General features: G+C 40.9%; 1 protein-coding gene across 1 annotated transcript in view; it reads left to right on the plus strand.

The window, feature by feature from the left end:
- The window catches only part of EIF4E3 (eukaryotic translation initiation factor 4E family member 3), a 116,528-nt gene that overhangs the window by 59,949 nt on the left and 34,010 nt on the right, over positions 1 to 22,569 (plus strand). The window contains exons 4-6 of the mRNA XM_069206704.1: positions 6,153 to 6,213; positions 17,469 to 17,535; positions 20,774 to 20,929. Of these exons, the coding sequence (XP_069062805.1) occupies positions 6,153 to 6,213; positions 17,469 to 17,535; positions 20,774 to 20,929 (284 nt within the window). The remainder of the gene's footprint in view (positions 1 to 6,152; positions 6,214 to 17,468; positions 17,536 to 20,773; positions 20,930 to 22,569) is intronic.

A 22,569-nucleotide genomic window follows, 5' to 3' on the forward strand; every position in this document is an offset into this window, starting at 1 on the left:
CTGCCGGAGGGTATGGGGTGATTGGGTATGACGTGAGCATGATAAAGCTTCATCAGTGTTCCTTTCTATTGGTTGTCAGGAGAGGCAGTCTACAGCATCATGTTTTACACCAGTCAAATACTACACTTCAAAACTGAGCTCCATAAAACAACCTATCCAGCTGCTAATACTTGCAAAATTCCTGTTTAAAATTGGAATAGTATTGAGCTAGTCCTAAAAACAACCGCAATTGCCCTTGGTACATGATACTGGTGATTTAAAAATGGGCTCCACCATGTCTGTCTTGGAACTTGGTTTCCTCACCAGAGGTGGTATGACCCATGTGTGACACATTGCCTACCAGAAACCAGCGTTCTCTCTTCACTCTCAGTCCGTCCCTTACAACTTGGCAAGCACTTCCATCAGGATATGATCATGGTCTTTGCTATTTTTCTCATTGACCAGGATATCATCCTGGAAAAACTAAACTTGTTCCACATTCTCTAGCACACTTTTCACCACTCTGAGGAAGCATGCTACAGCTGATGTGAACTAAAAGGGAATTCTTATGAATGAGAATGCTTCATGCAGTGTTGAGAAGGATGTCAAAGGTCTGGATTCCTCACATAACAGCAACTGATAATATGCTAAAAACAGACCTATCCTGCTGAAACTGGTGAACTATCCAACATTACAACTCCAGTCAAATTTAAGTAGCGGTTGCACATCCACCTAGATATTTTGGTTTAGATTGCAGCAGTCTATGCTCATATGTATGTTTCTTCACCCATCCTTGAAGTCAAAACTCCCAGGGCCAGCCATTTAGGGAATTCATAGTCTTCTGTCATGTCTAACCACCTTAGTTTTCAATGCTCTACTCTGAAAGTCTCCATAATAAGATGCAGTAGCTTTCGAACCTTGTGCACCACAGATCTTACTCCTCTCTTGAAAAGTTTTATTTTTAAAGTCATGCAGAACTCTCAGCTTGGTGCCTTGTCTTAAGTCTGCTCCTTCCACAAAAAGACTGAGACCCATCAGAGGTGAAACTTGTCTTTATTCCAAGAGTAATCTTTTCAACACAAAAAGACGACACAGCACTGCTCTCTAAAGCCTTCTCTGACTCAAAGAACCATCACAGCCTTACTGTGCTGCACCACAGGGAAGAAACAAATGACATAGATCCATTTATATTCTTTAACTCTCCCACAGACCTAGCCAGAACACATCACTCAAACCAGATAGCATTGCTCGATATACAGAATGCCCAGGTGGGTTGCTAGAAGCTGTTTTCCATTTTGCCTTCCCTTACACACAGAAAATTATAAGCACTTCAAGTTCAGTGAAAATCTGTGCCCATTGCATGGACTCCAGAATATCTTTTATGAGCTGTAAAGGATGTTGATCTTTACTCGTAGAAAGGCGAAAATCTGACTGTTTGGTACAACAAAAGGTGTCCCAGGTGGTGAGGAAAATAGTAAAATAGTGCAAATTCTCCTACAAGAAGTTCTCACTATCTCCCTCTTTCCTATAAAGAGTAAATATGTCCTAAACGAACAGTCACACCAGGTTCAGTTGGTATGGCACAATCATATTCCCTGTGTGGGGAAAATGAACAGATCTTGGGTTTAGCAAAACTATAGAGCAAGCATGATACTGAAGTGACACCAAAGAGAGAGCAGCCACTATTAAATTGATGTGCGGTTATCTCGTTATTTGGTGAACAGTAGCTTCTTGAAACATAGCAATGCATAACTGTAATGACAAGGATGATATTCTATTTGCCCCAAGGGCAACAAGTTTTTATGTTTACTTTGTCCTTGGGACAAGTAGGCCCAACCCCCTGCAGCACAAACCCTTTGGCTGCCTGTTTACAGAGAGTTGAACTCTCTGCAGTTGAGGTAATGTGTTTCCAAAAGATAATGCTGTTCGAACTTGTATTTATGGTTCATTATTTGAAAGCCTTCATTATTAGGGTGCGTGCTGTAAAGAAATGTTTTAAGGTCACACTTCACTACTGACGTTGGTTCCAGTACAAAAAAAAAAGAAACGTGTACACACATGTTTGAAAAGTTTAGACTAAGAGGCTAAGTATAATGCTCCCAGAATGCTCTCTGATTATATGCAAATGAAGTGTCATTTAGTAAAATGTGTTGATGCATGCTAGTATTTCCCAAAAATATTTCTAATGGAAAATCAGTGTAACCATTTTCAACACGATTATGGGAAGCATGAAAATAAACAAACACTGACAAAGCCAACTGATCTGACATACTTTTATACGTCTTTTAGTTTCATCAATGCGTGTCTTGTTTTGACATGGCTTTTGTAACACTTTATTGTTGTGGGAGCTACCAGGCCCTCAACATTGTAACAAACATTGGCAAACCCCCCCCAAAAAGTTTTTGAACTCTTAAAGCACACGTTGCCACCAGCGGCATAACAAAGGCCCCGCAGCCGCCCTCCAGGGGGCTCCGTCAGCACAGCACCTGCCCTGAGTGAGTGTGGAGAGGGGGCTCCTCCATGTTCTTTGCAAAGGGGCACCCTCCAGTTTCGTTACGTCACTGATTGCCACTGTAGTTCCTGACACTGAACAAAACTACTTTGTGTGGCAATATGCTCCTTGTGGAAGAGCAGAATGCGATCACTCACAGTAAAGCCAGCCGAAAGAGAGAGAAATAGAAGTTTAATAAAAACAAAATGTCTTTGTTAACACCAGACCTAATTAGGGACCAAGACCCACATGTAGGTAGCTTTTTGCATGTCGCAAACAGCGACTTTCGCTGTTTGCGACGTGCAAAAAGCACATTGCGATGCACAAACCCAGTTTTGCGATTCAGTAACCTGGTTACCGAATCACAAAACGGGTTTGCGACTCGCAATTAGTAAGGGGTGTTCCCTTCCTAATTGCAACTCGCAGTGCAATGTAGGATTGTTTTGTGACCGCGAACGCGGGCGCAAACCAATCGCAGTTTGCACCCATTTCAAATGGGTGATAACACTTTCGCAAAAGGGAAGGGATCCCCATGGGACCCCTTCCCCATTGTGAATGTCACTGTAAAAAAAATTTCAGAGCAGGCAGTGGTCTTGCGGACCGCTGCCTGCTCTGAAAAAATGAAACGAAAACGTTTCATTTTTCGTTTTTGTTATGCATCTCGTTTTCCTTTAAGGAAAACTGGCTGCATTACAAAAAAAAAAAAAAAAAAAAACTGCTTTATTGAAAAGCAGTCACAGACATGGTGGTCTGCTGTCTCCAGCAGGCCACCATTCGTGAGGGGGACGCAAATTGCGACCCACCTCATGATTATTCATGATGTGGGCATTTGCGAAGCCCTTGCGAATCACAGATGGTGTCAAGGACACCATCCTACATTCGGATTTGCGACTTGCAATTTGCAGGTCACAAATCTGAACCTACCTACTTGTGGCCCCAAATTCTTAAAGAAAGTCACAAAAGTGCACCCATGGTATATGTCGTACCCCTATAAAATATTTGTGAACTGTATTTTAGCGTGGGTAAATACGATGTGTAGATTTGCTCATGTGAAAATCTATTGAGCATTTGCAAGTTCATTTTCCCTCCAGCCACTTTCTTCCCAACCCTGGAAGAAGTTCTAATTCTGCCATTGTCAGGAGTAAATGTCCAACCTTTCTTATTATGGGAAAATATTAGAGAGAAGCTGGTAAAAATCTTTAAAACATGCAGGTTAGTAGGTTTGCAGACTCAAAGGCATTCCAGCCCTGGAACTATTGCTTACTGCTTCCTCCCGTCCCAGTATGCAGATCTGCAGAAAGGTGGCAAAATAAGGAAATTGCTACAGTAGGGATTGAAACTCCAAGTATTCAAGCCCTACTATGGTAGTAGCCCTGGCATAATCGGAGAGGCTATTAATTGCTGCCATAATTTGTCGCCACACTACATGGCACCAAAGGGACAAGTAGATCTTTTTACAGGACAAGTAGATTTGAGAAGCAACCTGTCCCCTGGACAAGTAGATATTTTAATAAATTCCACACCCCTGATAAAGCAAATGCAACTGTGGTGGCATCATTGAGAGATGGTATGATTTCAGTCTAAAGTGCTTCAGTATGATTTCCAGAACACACCTGCAAGGGTAAAGAGGGTTTCGGCACCAGGTATGAAGTTCAATACACAACCATCAACAGTTTGAATCGTATGAGGCGATTTCTGACCTCAAATAGAACTATAGTTATTAATAACCTAAATCGGTTCAATAAACATTCCACAAGCACAAGGAAAGAATGATTGACAGTATTATTCATAGAAGATACACTAAGAAAACCAACACCCTGTTAATGCTCTTTTTCCAGGAGGTGGTTGAGTTCTTAGGTTTTTATGATGGCATTTAGAACAGACGTGAAGCACCATTTCATTATGGGCCCAGCGTTTAGGACAGATGTCAAGCATCATTACAATAAAAACCCAGACTAGCTTTTTGCTGGGGTTCTTTTTTACATTCCTTTTCAAAGAACCCATAGCTGCCCCACTTGGACTAATTCTTCCTGCAGCAATGGGTGCATTGAAATACCTGGCCAACTGTAAGAAACTGGTAAAATTAGATTAACTTTGATGGCGTTTCCTTCTTTCTTACATATTTTCTGTAGTAGATATTCAGTTAAGCGTGGTAAATAAGAGTTTAAGAAATGAAGGAATGCTTTAAAAATGAACAAACTTGACCCTAATTATTTCAATCCGCGTTGTAAAAGAATCGTTTTGGTTCTCTCAACCCAGTTATTTTTGACTGTTGATTGGCAAAACTGAGGCACATAGGTCAATTAAACCATTCCACCTTGCTGAATTGTGATCAATTCTTCTTTAGCAGAATGCTCCAAATCAGGACCTTCAACAAAAAAGGTATCCTAACTCTACAACTGAGCAACCAAAATATATGGGGGGGTTGCCCAAGTCAAAGCAGGTTCAGTAAGGCAACCAATCATGTAATCCACCTTGGTGTGATCTTTATTAAACCCTGCAAATGAAAAAAGCAAAAATACACCTTAAAGAAATCCCAAAAATGCTTTAAGAGGTCATTTACCTTGCCAATGTATATATATATATGTTACTGAAACGTTTCGTGCTTGAAAGACTGCAAAAGATATGTTTTCAAGTTCTACAATAATCCTGTCGGGTATGCTGACCCCCCTGTTTAACATCTTGAGTTTTTGTTCCCTTCATCTGGGACACTTAATGATTCTATGATCTAACAATTGTTAGCTCATTGGGAGTGGGATGTATGGAATTGTGCTCCTTGATTGAACTTTTCCTTTTCAATTTAATTGTATTGACCACATTTTAAATACTCCATAACAAGTCTTAAAAAAACAAACAAATAATCCCTTAACTTCTTGGGATACTAAGAAACAAGAGGTGCTTTTAAGGACCACTGGGATATCTGTATACTTTTATGCCAAGGTCTACTTAAAATGTGAAATTTTAATGTGTAGTTGTACCTCTTGGGCTTGGGCTTGGTCCTAAAACAGCGAAGATCAGTCAAGTTTGTAAGGTGTCTCCTTGAGAGGGGTCCTTGTTTGGAGGCAATAACTACAGTGGAAGCAAAAAAAAAAAAAAAAAACTCTTTGGCCATAATGTAGTTCTTGACTGAAGAAGATCTATATAGAAGTAGATTAGCAAGGTATCTCACCATACGTCACATAAAAGCAGAGATCTTCCAGGAGAGATCTAAAAGAAGTCTAGCTGCGAAGGATAAAAAAAATAGGGTGCCAAATAGTAGCAGTTGGGCCACGAAGGTAATGAAAAATAGGGAAAGAAATAATTTCAAAGCCATCCATCACTTGCTAAGGCCTCCTTGTATATCAGTCACACAGTACCACAGTACATGCACAGTCTTCTTGCCACCTCAGGTAAGCTCACGTCAAGTATGTAACAATTTGTGTTAACTTATACTGGCTAAATATTTATTGCTTTTGACTCCTGTTGTTAGAAACCCTTCAGAAGCCTGAATGCTGGTCTCGGATAAGCCAGTTGCAACCTTAAATCACTCAATTTCTATGTAGGCTGAATAATAGTCTTGAGACACAATTTGCTTATGTACATCCTTACTATAAGTTTCGGTTCAAGGTTGTGTTAAAAATGTACATCAAATTTGCTTTCATTTGTGTAAATGCAACCACTTTGTTCTCATTTTTCCTCCCAGGGAAGAGGAAGCCAATGCTAAAGGCGGTGTATGGAAAATGAAGGTTAATAAAGAAAGTACGGTACGTTATATGATAATACTTGGGCATAATAATATTTTTACTGCTTTTCATCAGAGCTTAAAGGGATTTGGTTACAAAACTTTGAATCCACACTATTAAAATGAAGTACCGTAATTATACTACTTTCCCATCGACCACCTAGCTAGACGAATATGCATTTAGTTTGGGGATTATGTAAAATAATTAGAATGATGGATGATGATGTGTTCGCTTCTTATATTGTTAACTACTGCCTGGCATGTTGCTGTACATTATAGATTTATATCTTGTTTAATAATGTGTTATTAGATAATCCGTACAATGCTTGTTGTTTTTATTTACTCTAGCCATGCAGGCTGATAAGGTAAGCAGGTTTTTGTGGCAGTGTGCATTCCTGCATTCAGTGTCTTAAGTTGGAACAACCTTGTGTAGTGCTCTTATTGTAAAGGGGGAGGGGTGGCCATTACCAAGAGGCAGTACCTTCATATATCAAAAGTCGCCCCTTAATACAGGCCGGAAATTGCTCTCTTTGATTTTTCAAATTCTAGCAACACCTTTTCAGCAAGGTTCTTAGCTATCGTCGTCTGAATGCACCCATAGAAAAGCTCATCACAATTTGTGGCGCCATTGTGCTGTAGGGCAAATCATGTCATTTTTTTCATCCAATTGAGTTTGTTTAAATCCACCTGCAGGTGCAATAGTGACACATTTAGAAGAGCTAGATATTTAAAAAAAACAAATGGTTACCATTTCTAGCCAGGCATCTGCAATACCCTATTTATCCACCAGTAGGATTTTCTGCCAAATGACTCAGTTTATGCTATATGGACTGACCACTTTGGAATGTATTTCTGAGATAAATATATAGGGCAGCTCTCATTTTACCTCACTTTTGTTGTGCTTTTCCAGTTTGTTGTCAGGCACTTTGTTTTGGCTTAATTCCAGTCGTGCCAGAGTGTCCATGTTGGGTTGAGTGGAATAGGTTGCTATGAGTTGGCAGATGGTAGCTTGGGCAGCCAGCCAAACTAAGGTAACAAACTATTGTGTTCGAACCTGAGAGTTACACCAGGAGTGAGTCATGGCCAAGTTCTCATTAGAACCTTTGGACTTTTCCTCATTGATGTGAGGCAGAATTGCACATCCACTGAGCCCATTCATTTCTAGGTTTTGGACCACAGAGTAGGCTGTTGGTACCAGGCATCCCTGTGAGAGATTGTCCCCTCACAGGGACATTAGTACAATCATATGAGCCTGCATTTTATTCATTCAGGACTTAAGTGCAAACAAATGTGATTCCTTAATTAATATTCCTCGGTTGCCAGTCTTGGCCAAGAGCCTCAGTCGCAGATATGTGTGAACACCTTAAGTGCACGTGTAGCTGTTCTGCACTTGTCCATCGGCTCAGCATCTTTTAGAGTAGAGCTGTGGATGTTTGAGAACCTGTCTGTCAGTTTTTAACACTAGTAGGATTGATAATGAGTAGTCAAAGGTTCCTGGCAGTGTGTGGCCTTCGCTTGGCCTTTCTGCACGTGCAGTGTTTGGAATTAGATCCCAATTCCAGTAGGAGTCCATAGAACGCTACCTTCACGTCTGCCTTTTCAAATATTCATGTACATTCTGTCCTTCAGGTTCTGATGCTTTACTGCTCATCTGTGATCTTTGTGAGGCGCTTAATGTTTATTACATCACACTATTCAACTGTGCTATCACTTTGAGAGTCTCTTTGGAAGTTCAGGAAAGCTACCAGAGCATGTAGGGGCACTCCTTGGACCTCTGCATTTTATCTACTTGCAAATGAGACTCGTGTTAAATTTTCTCTACTTTTTTTTTGTTGCTTTTTGGAGTCTGCATCAGACTCTCTCAACTGGGATTTCAATTGTTGTTCATTTGTTTCTGTGTCGAAACCCACTAGGCACCAGGAATTATTTTATAATTATGTTTTATGGCAGCGACCCTTTTGGCAAGGGTCACTGCCCTGGGGGAAAATTTTGTTTGCTTGTTTCGGCCCCCACGGGGATACATTGGCCATGTGTTTGGCAGGTCTGGTCCCCGGGGTGTTGAAACCCACTAGGCACCAGGGATCTGTGAGTTTGTTTTTTGTGGGGGTGGGGCGAGGTTTGCTAATGATTCTGGGTAACAGAACCTGGTGAGAGCGCCACAAGTAACCCTGTTATGGGTTCCCTTAGGTGTCTAGTTTTCAGAAATGTCCAGGTTTGCTAGGTTTTCCTAGGTGCCAGATGAGCTAGAGGCCAAAATCCACAGCTAGGCACTTTGCACAAAACAGGTCAGATTTCAGAAGAAAAATTTGATGTGTCCATGTTTTGTTTTCAGGCGTTTACTGTTGCGGGCACTAGGCCTACCCACACAAGTGAGGTACCATTTTTATCGGAGAGACTTGGGGATGCTGGGTGGAAGGAAGTTTGTGGCTCCTCTCAGATTCCAGAACTTTCGATCACCAAATTTTGAGGTTTGTAAAGGATTCTGGGTAACAGAACCTGGCGAGAGCCCCACAAGTCACCCCATCCTAGATTGCCCTAGGTGTCTAGTTTTCAAAAATGCACAGGTTTGCTAGGTTTCCCTAGGTGCCAGCTGAGCTAGAGGCCAAAATCCACAGCTAGGCACTTTAAAAAAAAAAAACATGTCAGATTTCAATGTAAAATTGTGATGTTTCCTGTTGTGGGCACTAGGCCTACCCACACAAGTGTGTTACCATTTTTATCAGGAGACTTGGTCGAGCACAGAACAGAAGAACAAGTGTTATTACCCCTTGTCTTTCACTACATTTTTTCCTTCCAAATGTAAGACAGTGTGTATGAAGGAAGTCTATTTGAGAAATGCCTTGTAATTCAAATGCTAATACGGGGACCCCGGCTTTCAGAGATGTGCAAATAACCACTGATATCAACACCTTATTTTGTGCCCATTTTGGAAATACGAAGATTTCCTTGACACCTATTTTTCACTCTTTATATTTCACCAAATGAATTGCTTTATACTCGGTATACAATAAAAATCCATTGCAAGGTGCAGCTCGTTTATTGGCACTGGGTACCTAGGGTTCTTGATGAACCTACGAGCCCTATATATTTCTGCAACCAGAAGAGTCCTGCAGACGCAACGGTATATTGCTTTAACAAATCTGCCATAGCTGGAAAAAGTGTATAGAAGAAAACATGGACAGAAATGGCTCTTTTTTCACCTCCGTTTCAATTTTATTTTTATTTTAGCTGTTAGTTTCTGTAGGAAAACCTTTAAGGATCTACACAAATGACCCCTTGCTGAATTCAGAATTTTGTCTACTTTTAAAAAATGTTTAGTTGTCCGGGGTCCAGCATTCGTCACACACCCATTTGTCACTAACTGGAAGAAGGCTGAAAGCACAAAAAATAGTAAAAATGGGATGTATCCAAGTAAAGTGCCAGAATTGTGTTAAAGTGTGGTTTTCCGATTCGAGTCTGCCTGTTCCTGAAAGCTGGGAAGATAGTGATTTTAGCACCGCAAACCCTTTGCTGATGCAATTTTCAGGGAAAAAAACACATGCTTTCATCTGCAGCACTTTTTTCCCCATTTTTGTGAAAAAACGAAGTTTTAGCAATATTTTGGCTAATTTCTTTGTCTCCTCTAGGGGAACGCACAAACTCTGGGTACCTTTAGAATCCCTAGGATGTTGACAAAAAAAGGAGGCAAATTAGGGGTGGATAGCTTATGTGGACAAAACGTTATGAGGGCCTAGGCGCAAACTACCCCAAATAGCCAAAAAAAAGGCTCGGCACCTGAAGGGGAAATGGCCTGGCAGCGAAGGGTTTAAGCTTCGGTTGTTGATGAGGAGCTTCTCTTTGTTTACCAGCTCCTGTCATGTGCCTATAACTCGATTGATTGGTGGTCACTAAGAAATTTTGTTTTACCTGCACGTTGTAGCTGTTTGCTTTTCTGGCTCAGAATTATTTTGTTTTTGTTTTTAACTCTTAACATCTTGGCTTCTACATTGAAGATATCTGTAATAGAGACTAGTGCCTTTGATTGGTACATTGCCACATGAATACAAGCCTTTAAAAGGTGATAGGGACCTATTTTACACAGTCCAGAGGAGAACTGGAGCATACTTATTGTTTGATTCAGCTTCTTGCCGGCTCACTTTAACATCACTTTTGAATACAATCACATCAACCTACTCCATTCTATAATCCTACCAGGTTAATTGTTCATTTAAATTTTATGCTTGATAAGCTCACTTAGAAACAACATAGAACCTCTAGCTTGCCTTTCAACTATGTGTTATTTGTTTTCACCACCTTCTTCTTGTAGTGCCTGCAACATGGGTATTTTCTATGAACCTTGAAAATCTTGGTAAAGTCCATTGCAGACAAAAAGTGTTGGCTGTTGTGCTTTTACCATGCTGTTCAGTTGTGCCTACCGTTACAATCAGTCTCTCATCAAATCAACAAATAAAAAATAAAACTTTTTGTTTCTGAAACTTTTATTTACTATTGGCTTTGCCTAATCACTTTCTGACTTTATTGCTGACTTGTGTGCTCCATCCATTTGCATGCAAAGGCACATATATTTATAGCTTGAAAAACAGATGTGGAGTGGGCTGGTTATCCGCAGAATTGATCAGATGGGAGTGTGGCAAGTGCTGTGTCTTCCTCATCATCCAGCTGGAGATGACAAACCCTGCGTGGGACCACTACCTATCCCAATGGCAAAGACCAAATGGAGCAGTGCCAGCACCCTAAATATATATATATTTTTTTATGGGGAAACAGAGGCGGTGTGAAGGAGAGTGGCCCCCTTGTAGCTGCAGATATGGTGGCGTCCAGGCCAAAGTGCACCAAGTGGTGACCTCTTGATAGAGAGCGTTAGGGTGGGAATGAAACAGCCTAGTCAGCGGATTATGTCCGGTTAAGCAGAAGACATTGCAGAAGGCCCTGTAAAGCTTGGGCACGAGATGGCTGTCCATCCATGTGGGGAGCCAACACAGAATCTCCTTGGATGACTTGTGCATGTCAGAAGGATGTTGGAATAAAAGGATACAGATTCAGGGGCAGTGCAGAACCTAAGGGAAGACTGTCACTGCTGAGGCCTTGGAGGTAAAACTGATAGGATAGGTAGGTTGCCTGGCACACAAAGAAAACCTCCAGCACCAGAGGACGTCACAGGAAGCCTAGTGTAAAGCAAAGAAGGACAGTTGTAGGGCAGTCACTTTAGAGGCAGGAATACCAACACAGTTGTTGAAGGGGATATATGAGGAAGTTTGCAAGATCAGGTCTAACCGGATAGGGGTTTCTGCATGGGCTGCAAAAGGACATGTGTGTGTTGATGAGTGGGGAGGCAATTTAGAAAAGACGTGATCATAAGGGTATTGGTATTCTAGCTGTGGAAGAAAAATACGACTGACTACTGGTGAATCATGAAGACCATGAGAACAGAGGACATACTAATGTAAGAATAAGGTACGTCCCTAGCAGTGCTGAGAGATCCGACATTAATTACTAATTCAGATACCTCCACAATATCACAAACTGACCAGAAGCCCTTCAAATTCATCTTGTTCAGGCGCTAAGGGATGTGCCCAAAAGGGTAAGCTCCACCAAACATTTGAACACAGGTACACGTCTATGCAGGCTGAAGAAAGCAAAAGCTTGGTGCACAACATAAATGTCAGTCTTTAAATTACACAGGCACCAGATATACCACCTTGAAGAAAAAGGAGTTCAGAGAAGTCCAAGAGCAACTACACAACTGAGATGTATCTTACCAGTGAGGCCATGTGTTTCACAAGATATACCGGGAGCACTGGCAAAGCATTTTGTTGGAGGGAACTTGGAAGCACAGTTCATTTCGGCACTCAAGAAGCCATCCAGTTTCCATTTCATGAAGTTCTAGGGGATGCATTGATCTGAACTGGAACTTCTCCTGCATTATTCATTCCCTTCCACTTCTTTAATTCCTTGTGTGATGAGGATACTGAACCAGAATTGGCCACAGATGGTTCTGAAAGTCCCAGGCTGATTGTGGAGGGTTTGGTATGCAGGTTTGTCATGACAATCATTGTATTCACCTGTTTTCCCTCAGGACAGGCCTTGGCGCATAGCTGGAGGAACAGGTTCTGCACCTCAGCCTCTAGAGCCTCCCCCTTCATGCCTAGCAATTGAGATGGAAAACTTAAATGTTTCCTATCTACCAAGAAAGGTGGTGAAAATCATCCTGTCTGTGCGTAGCCCCTCTACGAAATCTGCTGACTGTTGCTGTTGCACCCGTTTTAAACCTGCAGCACTAGGGAGCACATTCATCCCACTTCAGGTGCATCTGTCAGATGTGGTGCACTTTGCGCTTTTTTTTTTTTTTTTCCTTTTTTTTAATCTGACAAGTTTTTTCACAGGACACAGTTATATGATACATTTTCTCTTTTTCAGTCTTAAACTACCAGATCAGCCTTCACTGTTCAAGTCCCTGATTAAGATGAGGTATCTCAAAGGCTGTGGTTATTTGTTTTCTTCATCTAGCATTCATAATGTCTTAGACGAACCTTAACTTGACACCCCCTTTTGGGATTTATTTAAGCTCATGCATAGCTACCATTTGCATCTGTTGATAGTAAAGCCAGTTTTCTTGATTGCCATCACATCAGCTCCTCAACATACGAGTGAGTTACGGGCGTTCTCTCCCCTACCTCAATTTGTGTCTTTCTAAGGGTGGTGACCCCATTCTAAATGGGTCAATCTTATGGCACAGCCTAAGTTTTACCCTTCATCGCCTCCCACTAAGGAGGACAGACTCCGTTATGTGGATGCTTGCAGTCAGATCAGCTATTACATAGGCTGGACCGCTAACTTCATGCGTGGTGATCAGCTATTTATAGGTGGCTCTATTTGTGACCAAAGGGCAAGGCTGTCCAGAAGAGTACACTGTTCATATGGATTGTACTGTCCATTAAGTTGTGTGTGACCTTACCATGAAGGAAACACCTGAAGGTAACTCTGCCTATTCCGCCAGGGAGAAAGACTTATTCTGCCTTATCCAAAGGTGTCCCTGGCTCAGATCGGTGCCATTCTACAACATAGGCTTCAATCACATCTTTACCAAGTGTTATTACTTGAACTCAGCACCCTGCAGTGATGACCATTTTGCAAGACCTGTCTTGCATGGTTTCCTGAAGTGACCATCTGCCCACACCCTCCACTTGGGAGAGGCATCACTGGTAAAAATATTCATCAGAAGAACATGTTCCTTATCTTCAGTGATGATCATTCTGGTGTATATTTACCTGCAGATTCCTCACCAATCCCTCCCCATCTGAGAAGTAGTCCTAGATGACAAGATAGTAAGGCTCCAATTTAGATTTTGTCACACTGCATAAGTTTGTCTTTTGTGTTGGCCTTGTCTCTGTTTCGTACAGCATGGATATGCCAGACAAGGAAGTGCAGTCCAGGTGCCGGGTTGGAGTCTATAATGGCTTAAGTGATGTTATGTCCAGATGGAACCCAGCATTGAGGTGCAGCCACGTGCCAACTATTGGCGCAGGAGGGTTGTTACAACTTTTCTGGATCCAGTTTGGCACCTGGGGATATTCAAAAATTGAAACATTTGCAGGTAGATAGAATACTCCCCATAAAGCACCTTACAGAAGGTAAGTAACTTGTTAGTTCTTAGCAGTCGTTTTAATTAGACAATGGTAGATAAATGTCAATAGCTATTTATGGGGTTGTAAGAAACCCAGAAGAGGGGGATCTCTGTATCTCCCTGTACCGCAAGGAGGTCTGGCCCTACAGGACTGGCACATTTCCAGATTACTGAAATGCATTTTATTATGGAAAAATGTACACTACAAAACAGTGGTGTTTTATTGATCTTTTAATTGAGGGGACTTCTCTCTGACTAGTGCCATGGCTTAGGAGAACTGTGGGCCTATACTCATCACCTTTTAAAAGGGTGACCTTTGGGGAATCTGGGATAAATTGAATGTACAGAAGTTGTCTTATCCCTCACAAATGACCCTTGATTCAGCAGACCTGGCTTTATCCCAGGTTTCAATGATTGTGGATTCAGGGCGTGGATGGCAAGCTAGATGTTTGTTGGAAGTATCACTGTTTAATCAAATGAAGATTGTTTTTTGAGGAAATTAAAAAAGACTTTGAACTGCCAGAGATGGAAAGGTTTGATTATTTCCAGGTAGGGACTCTGTGTCAAGCAGCCCTTGATGGGTGCAGCAGTGGCTCGTGATGCCACGGACTTTGAAAAATGGATGCATGACAGGAAACCTCATAATTGTTTACCATCAGCTTTGTATAAATTGATACTAGGAGTGTCACCCTGAGATAAAAGTCCAGGACAGAACCATTGGGAGAAAAGAAAGTGGAAGTAAAATTACAGATAATTAATGTGATAAGGTCTACTAAAAAATCCATATCGCTCTACACCCTGAAAGGTACATAAACTTAGCAATAACTGACTACATAATGGTATCATACTGCAGAAAGGTCAGGCTGGGATTGGATGAAGCACAGCACTAATCCTGCAAGAAATATATGCCATGTTTAACACTCAGATGCCACTGCTAAAGATCTCCGAGTTTGCAAGTGGACAAACAGCTGCTACCGTCATTGATGACCACAATGCTAAACAGACAAGCAGAGAGGTGGAGGTAAGCCAGCGCACATCCTCCCTACCCACTAGAAAACACACAAAGGATGTGGTAGCTGAAGAAAGAGTTCTTAGATAAAGTACTACTAGAAAGTGAGGGATCCAGACACATGTAGGTGTTTTTAGCTGTCTGGATCCCTCACTGTCCAGTACAGGGGACTCCAACCTTCTCTGTAGTGGGAGCTACTTCTTGTCAGTGAAAATCACTGTGATCTACTGAAGGCATTGTTTCGAACCACCCACGCGCCCAGCTTCACTTACTTTAAGCCTAATGTTCACGGAGTCCAACACTATGGTTTAAACCAAATACCTTGAGTAGGGGCACTATGAAGGGTATGCCATGTATGTCATTGAGAGTGTGGTCTTTGTAGATGTATGAACGTGTGTGCCTGTGAATGGGATATATGTGTATGGGTGACTAAGAGCCTTTTCGCCGTATTCTGCTGTGTTACATATATAACACTAACATACTCTGTCCCATCATCTTGTTTGCGTTACTGTGTTCGTCCAAAATGGCCAGGGTATGCCCAGACGTCAGTATCTTGCTCACTGTGCCACTGGATTCAAGCTAGACTGCCTGATTAGGGGTGATGCCCCGAAACCGATCCCAGGATGCTTGTTTCCCTCCTGGGAGGATCTGGCCTGGCAGTTTGAGTTGGACTGTTCCTACGGGGAACAGGTTCAAGACTGATTTGCATATGGCTGGGTCCAAACTTGGGTGGCATGGTGAGCAAAAGAATGATGGTTTAAGTGTCTGAAAAGGTTCAGCACTCCGTCCATCATCTTGTAGTGTTGCTGTGTTCGTCCTTAGTGATCAGGGTATGCCCAGATGTGAGTCTCTTGCTCACTCTGCCACTGGATTCAAGCTAGCCTGACTGATAAGGGGTGATACCACGAAGCCTTTCCCCAGATGCTTGTTTCCGGCCTGCAGTTCGGGCTGAACTGTTCCCATGTGAAACAGGGTCAAGACTGGTTTGCATATGGGTTTGGTCGAAACTGGGGTGGCATGGTGAGCAAAAGAACGATGGATTTAACGTAGATCTGTGACTGGGGGGGAGTGTCTGAAACGTTTCAGCACTCCGTCCATCATTTTGTTGTGCTGTGAGAAACTTAAAGTGCAGAAAATTTTACTACAAAAATGTTCATATTATAGGAAATTTTTCAGCCACTTGGAGCAACAGAAGAAAATTAAACTAAAGAGTTAACTTTGTTAATATGTATTCCATAAAACTCGTCATTAAAATGTTCTCTCATTTCAAAGTGTCACATTTACAAACAGCAGGCATCTTTCTCCCAGTAGCCTGTTGACATGGTGCCATATTTATAACAGAAAAATACAGCCATTTGTTTAAATGGGAGGAATTTATTATAAAGAAACATGCTTCTTAAAACATTAAGATGCAATTGGCTTAATTGCTTAATTGCAAGTGGAGCAAAACATTAAGACTTAATGTTTCATAGAAATAGTTGTCTTCTCTTTACATTTCTCCCATTTAAAACAATGAATGTATTTTTCAGTTATACATATGGGAAAGTGTTTACTGCTTGCCAATGGGAACATAAAACCTGCTGTTTGTAAATCCGGCACTTTGAAATGGGTGGAAAATTAAAATGAAGAGTTAACTTAATCATTTAAGTTAATTCTTCATTTTATTTTTCTCCCTTTTTAAAAGCATTCAGAAACATAAGTTAAGTCCCATGCTCCAATACGGAGTTGAAAAGGACATTTTTTTAAAGAGAGAAACAGTGCTTTGGTTCTTCATCTCTGTCTGATAAATCTGACTGAGCACTTATCAAGGCTGTGGCCTACCCAAAGGTGTCTGCAGGCTACTCGTAGTTCCAGATCGGGCCACCTTGTCCAGTAGTACTTTAAGAACTCCTGCCCCTTTTTTTCGAGGTCGAGTCCTCCCTGGTGGTATTATCCTACCTGGGTGGGGAGAGGTTGCATATGTAGAGCATACCACATGATGTGGGTGAGGCTTCCTCTGCCAAAAAGATTGGTCTTTTGCTAGTATTTTCCAAGCCCAAGTAGAGTAGTGTCTAATAAAAGAAAAAAAACTATTGGGTTGAACTCTTCCTGCAGAGACCACTCCTTTTGTGTGTGTTTTCTTGATGACCACAATGCCATCCATATTTTAATCTGGTCACCCCTTGTTTTCTTCTCATTTAAGGCATTTTGAGTGTGCACATCTTACTGAACACTCAGCTCCTTTTAAAGGCGGCACACTGTATTGCTTAAACTCGGCATTGTGAACAAGAATTACAGATGTCCAATGGGTGTGGCTGTAATTCACTGTACACATGATTGACGGTCACTTGAACGGGTGGGTGGGGAAACAGTAGTTTTACTAACCAGGAATTCAGGATTGCTTGCCAACTGAATGGTCGTAGGTGATGGCATGCCTAAGCATAAAAATGGTTAATCCTAAAATCAAACTTGTAACAATGGGTGAAAAAGCCTGATAAGATAACTGTCATTCTGTATTATGTTGTGCACTTTTTATATATTGGAGCTTTTACCAGTTACGTGGCTTTAGATGCTGTTGCATTTGTCTGTTGCTTCTGCCCTCTGTAAGGAGTGGGTACGTTTAAGATGCTTTGAATTTACTTCAGTTTTTTATTTAATGTTTTAGGCTGTTGTTTGGAAGGAGTTGCTGCTGGCCACTATTGGGGAACAGTTTACAGATTTCTGTGCAACAGGTAAATTCTTTTTGTTAGGAATATTGCCTTAAGACTGGATGAGGTCCACGTGGCACTAATAATCCCTTGTGAATTCTGTAGAGGAGTATGGGGATGTACTCTGTCCCAAACATTGGCGCTTTTGTTATAACATTTGATCATTCTTTTGCAAAGTCCACAAAAAAATGATCATATAAATAACAAAACCGTGCTATACTGTACTAACGCTTATTAGGTCTGCAAAAAAAAAATATAAAGGTCCCGCCTATCACAGTGACTTGCCTTCCAATGTAAATTTTTCCTTTCCTTTGGCTGCATATAATGAGGAGCTAGGAGCCCCACAAAGCAGGTACATTTTAGAAAATTAGCCTCTATAAACGCTCTAGTGGTGGAAAAGTTCATAAAATGCAGTGACCATATGATTGTCTTACACTAATGACAAAAGATAGCAGTGCACATATCTGCAAAGAGGTTTTCAGATGTAATCCAAAATTTGTAGTGAAGTGATAACACAAAGGGTCGGCCTTCCTTAGCCTAGTTCAGTAGTTCTCAACCTTTGGACTTCTGTGGACCCCCACTGAATCATAATTGGAAACCGGGGACTCCCCACTGAGTCATTACTGAAAGATGGGGACCTAATGTGTTAATATCTTTTAATTTTCTAAGCAGTTGCTGGACCCCATAAGAAGGCTTTGCGGACCTCCAGGGGTCCCCGGACCACAGGTTGGGAACCACTTGCCTAGTTGGTTAAAAATGTAGACAAGGGTACCACTCTTCCAAGAAACCAGGATTTTTAAACCACAACCAGTATTAAAGGCAAGTAATTGGATTAATACCTCACCCTAGAGCAGAAGACTTAGTGACTGTAGAGCAAAAAGACGAAAATCAAGTCATACTATTTGCTATCACTATTTACTACTTTCTACAGTGACCAAAGAATCACAATTGTAACATGCCCTATTGGAGTTTTCCATGTTTGTTCCCCACAGCTGGTACATTTATTTAATTATTGATGGGACCGTTCTAGTGCAGGTTCAGCAGACTTCGGTCTAGAGGATTAGCCCGAGACACCAATCTTGATGTCACAACTGGCACTGCCAGTTCTGATCTTTGCCCTGTCTGTTCCAGACCTCGTGCTCAACTTTTTGTCAAGGAACTTTCTCCTGTGGATCTGTAGCAAAGGTTTGCTCCTCATTATAGAGTTCAACCAAGTGTTGGTGTACCTTCTTGACATTTACAAAGAATTTGAGGAGTACACTTGTAAGCTGCAAAAATGCTGCATCCGTTGCACTTTCCAGGAGTAGTTGCATTCATAAACAATTACTAGTTTGTTCAAGCTACAGGTGTCTATGCACATGTTTATTCAACCATGTTAACGTATCTTTATTTTATTTGTTTTGAACATGTGGAAACATGTATCTCTGTAGAGAAACATGTTCCCAAAATTCTCATAACTAGTTTAATGCGTGCTTCCTCTCCTTTCCTTCTAAAAAGAGATGAACTTCTACACTGGAAGGGAGCAACACATTTTGAGCATTAACCATCTCACTCCGGTGTTATCACTCGTGAGTCGCTCACAACCAGACATTTATGATGGAATTTATTACTACCTGCGTTGGTACCATTGTAGTGGTAAAAAATAAAAGGTTTTTGAATGAAAATTAAATTCTTGTATATGAGCATTGGGGCCTGCACCCTGGGTCTGAAAAGCTGGATAAAATCCAGATGCCATTGCTGCAACCGTTGAAGTTTATTTTCTGTGAGGATAAAGACCAACTATTAAAGGACATTTAATCGAAAGTCCTGGTACAAAGATCCATGTTTTTTCCATCTCAAATTCAGCATTTTTGATTGCTGAACAGTCTGTACTCCTCAGGATCCCTGTTTCGGTTCTTTTGGATCTAGGGCACCTACCCTATCTAGTGGTTCCCTACTTGGACTTATGCTATGTTTCTGGGCCTTTGGCAACCATTTCTTTCCCTTTTAACAGTCCATATCACATCAGCAGTATGGATTGCGTTATTTGCTCCAGTCTTGGACAACTGTTATTATGCATCCAAGGGGCGCAGTGCCATAACAGACTAGATGAGATATTTGTTAATACCCTGTCATGTAGGTGACCTTTGCAGAGGTTCTTTTGGGCAAAGCCAGAGGGAAATCCATTTTGAATCCACCACACTCCCTTCTTAACTTCCATAGACAGCCCCTTTTCAACCAGATGTAAAAGAGGCTTTTAGTATCTGTTATCACCCTCTGATCTTCCGGTATTGTTGTTCCCAAAAGCTATGACCAATTCAGCCTGTAGCTCATTAATAGTAGTGCCATGAGAGCAATGTGAAGTGGTGTGATAAGAAGTCAAAAAAGCGTAAGAACCTAATATGTTGTCACTTGCTTCAAAAAAGAAAAATTCTCTCTCTTGCATGCTGCACAGTTTGTTTCCTTTCTGCCATTCCTGTTGTAATTGGGCAGCAACTCCTATTCTAGTAAGTAATTTCTGGCAGCAGTTGGTGCTCTTAAGTTGTCTTTGCCCCCTCCAGTTTATGACCAGGTTGTTAAATGTTCCATTATTGCTCATAAACATTTTAAACTTGGGACTTCTAGTGATTGGAAACCATGGTTTTCGAGGGTGTGATTTCCTATAGTCCACTCAGAGGGTGATATTTTTGCAGACTTTCTTCCAAAGAACATTAGATTTTATACCATAATAACAAGCTTGACCTTGAGATCCACCCTTACCTTTTACAGAAGGTCTTTTGGAATTTCCCACAAACCAAAAAAATCGTTTTCCCGCATTTTTCAGAGCTCCTATGATGTATCTTCATAGTAAGCATGTCCAGATAGCAAGCAGTGTTTATTTTCATCTTCAGTGGTATCTGCAGATCAGACAACTGGGCAGTTCTTCTCCATGTAAACCGTCTAGCGCCCGTTCTCTGGGAGAGTTTTATATTTATTGACATTGTGGACAGGGACAAAAGAATTGGTGCCTTTTGAAGGTGATAAACCATTCAAGGTTACATGTGTTTCGATGACAGGAGTCATGCTTTTTTTAAAAACAGTGCAGATTTAAAAAGCTGCAGGCAGTGCAAAAATGCTTCCATTTTATGCTGCACTGAGAGGTCCCACCACCACACGCTTGATTTGACCATTCTACCATATTTCTGGTGAAAATTATTGGATGTTATGTATATTGTGATACTTTTTCAAGCCTATTTTAATAATTGAATTCTTTGTACTTTTTTCCTGTTATCTTTACTTTTAGATGACGAAGTAATTGGTGTCAGTGTCAGCGTTCGTGATCGTGAAGATGTTGTACAAGTTTGGAATGGAAATGCAATGCTAGTCGGTGAAGCAACAGTTTTAGAAAAGATTTACGAGCTTCTTCCAAAAACAACTTTCAGAGCAGTATTTTATAAGCGTAAGTACTTTCTGACTCTCAGATTGGAGTGTGTGCAATTTAACTTAATTCACAAGTGTACCATGTGACATTAAGCATAAACCTTGAGATAACCAGATTTGTCTAGTAATAATGTCTTTGTAATTGGGTTTTTATGCGTTTATAGTCCAACCCAAAGGTGCGGAATTTGTTAAAATATCTGCACCATTAATCTACTTGTCCTGTCAAAGTTCACATGTCAATCGTGCTATGCACTGAGGCGAAAAAAATGTTAGCAGCATTCTCATTGCATCAGAGCCCTGATAATAGCGTATCTGCTTATGCTAGAGCACATATTATAGCAGGGTTGGCATAAAAGCAGTTGCCTGATTTTGCCACCTTCCCACAAATGTACGTATTGGGGCTGCGAGTAGCCGGACGCAGTAGTTCTAGGTTTGGAAATCCCTTTAGAGTCAGTGCGCACCTGTGGACATGCATGTTTAAGGGTTTTCACCAACTCTTCTTTAATCTCTTCCTTGCTGGGAAAGGTTAGAAAGTTTCTTCTGTAGAGATGGTGAACTTGCAAATGCTCAGCCGTTATTTTCATGAGCAAATATATTTGCACATGCTAAAGTGCAGTCTACAAAGTTTCTAGGAGTATGATCTCCAGGCCTACTTCTGTATTTCTTTCGAATTCCTGAAAGTTGTATGTTTGCACTAATGGAAGGACATATACCATGGGTTCAGTTTAATGTCTTTCATGTAGAATTGGACCCCTAATTAAGTCTGGCATTAGGCAAGTCACCTTTTCTTTCATTAAATATCTATCTATCTTCAGATTTGGCTAACTTCACTGTGATTTACGGCATTCTGATCTTTAACAAGGAGTATGCCAGGACACAAAGTAGTTTATTTCAGTGCCAGTGACTTCTGTGGCAATGTGTGCTTTGTGAGACTAAAAAAAGTATTTTTACTTCTCAACAATGTTTTTTAAATGTGTGTGTATATGTGTGTATGTATGTATGTATGTATGTATATATATATATATATATATATATATATATATATATATATAAATAAAAAAGTCCCGGCAGCCCCATAATAATGAAGTTTTACAAAAACAAGACATGCATTGACAAAAGCAAAAGGCTGACAAGGAATGTCCGACCTTTTGGCTTTGCCAGTGCTCGTTTATTTTCATGTTTCCCACAATCATGTCAAAACTGGTTTTACACTGATTTTCCATTACTAATATTTTGTTGGAAATCCTAGCATTTATGACACGTACTAAATATGTAATAGTTTAGCAAAACGTTTTATTTCTATTTGCTTCTTCTGAAAGTTTGCCATCTACTGCATTTTGGGGACACTATATAGATGGTTTCATATTGTTAAAATTTGCAAACTTCTGTAAACATTTCTATACTGGAACCGCTGTCAGTGGTGCAAGCTGAGTCCACAGCATTTCTTTGGAGCACTCACCCTAATAATAAGGCTTTGCAATAGTGAACCGTAAATAAATGTTTGAACAGCATGGACAACTGCATACAAATATTTCCTTAAGAATTCTAAAAGAGGCCCTTTCAGGTGAAGTCTTTGCATAGCCGTTGTTCAAAGTGCATGCTAGTAGATACTGGTCACTGCATATAGAAGCAGTGCTTAAGCTATTCTAGATGGGTCGG

The sequence above is a fragment of the Pleurodeles waltl genome, chromosome 9, assembly GCF_031143425.1.
Source record: "Pleurodeles waltl isolate 20211129_DDA chromosome 9, aPleWal1.hap1.20221129, whole genome shotgun sequence".
Classification (NCBI taxonomy): domain Eukaryota; kingdom Metazoa; phylum Chordata; class Amphibia; order Caudata; family Salamandridae; genus Pleurodeles; species Pleurodeles waltl.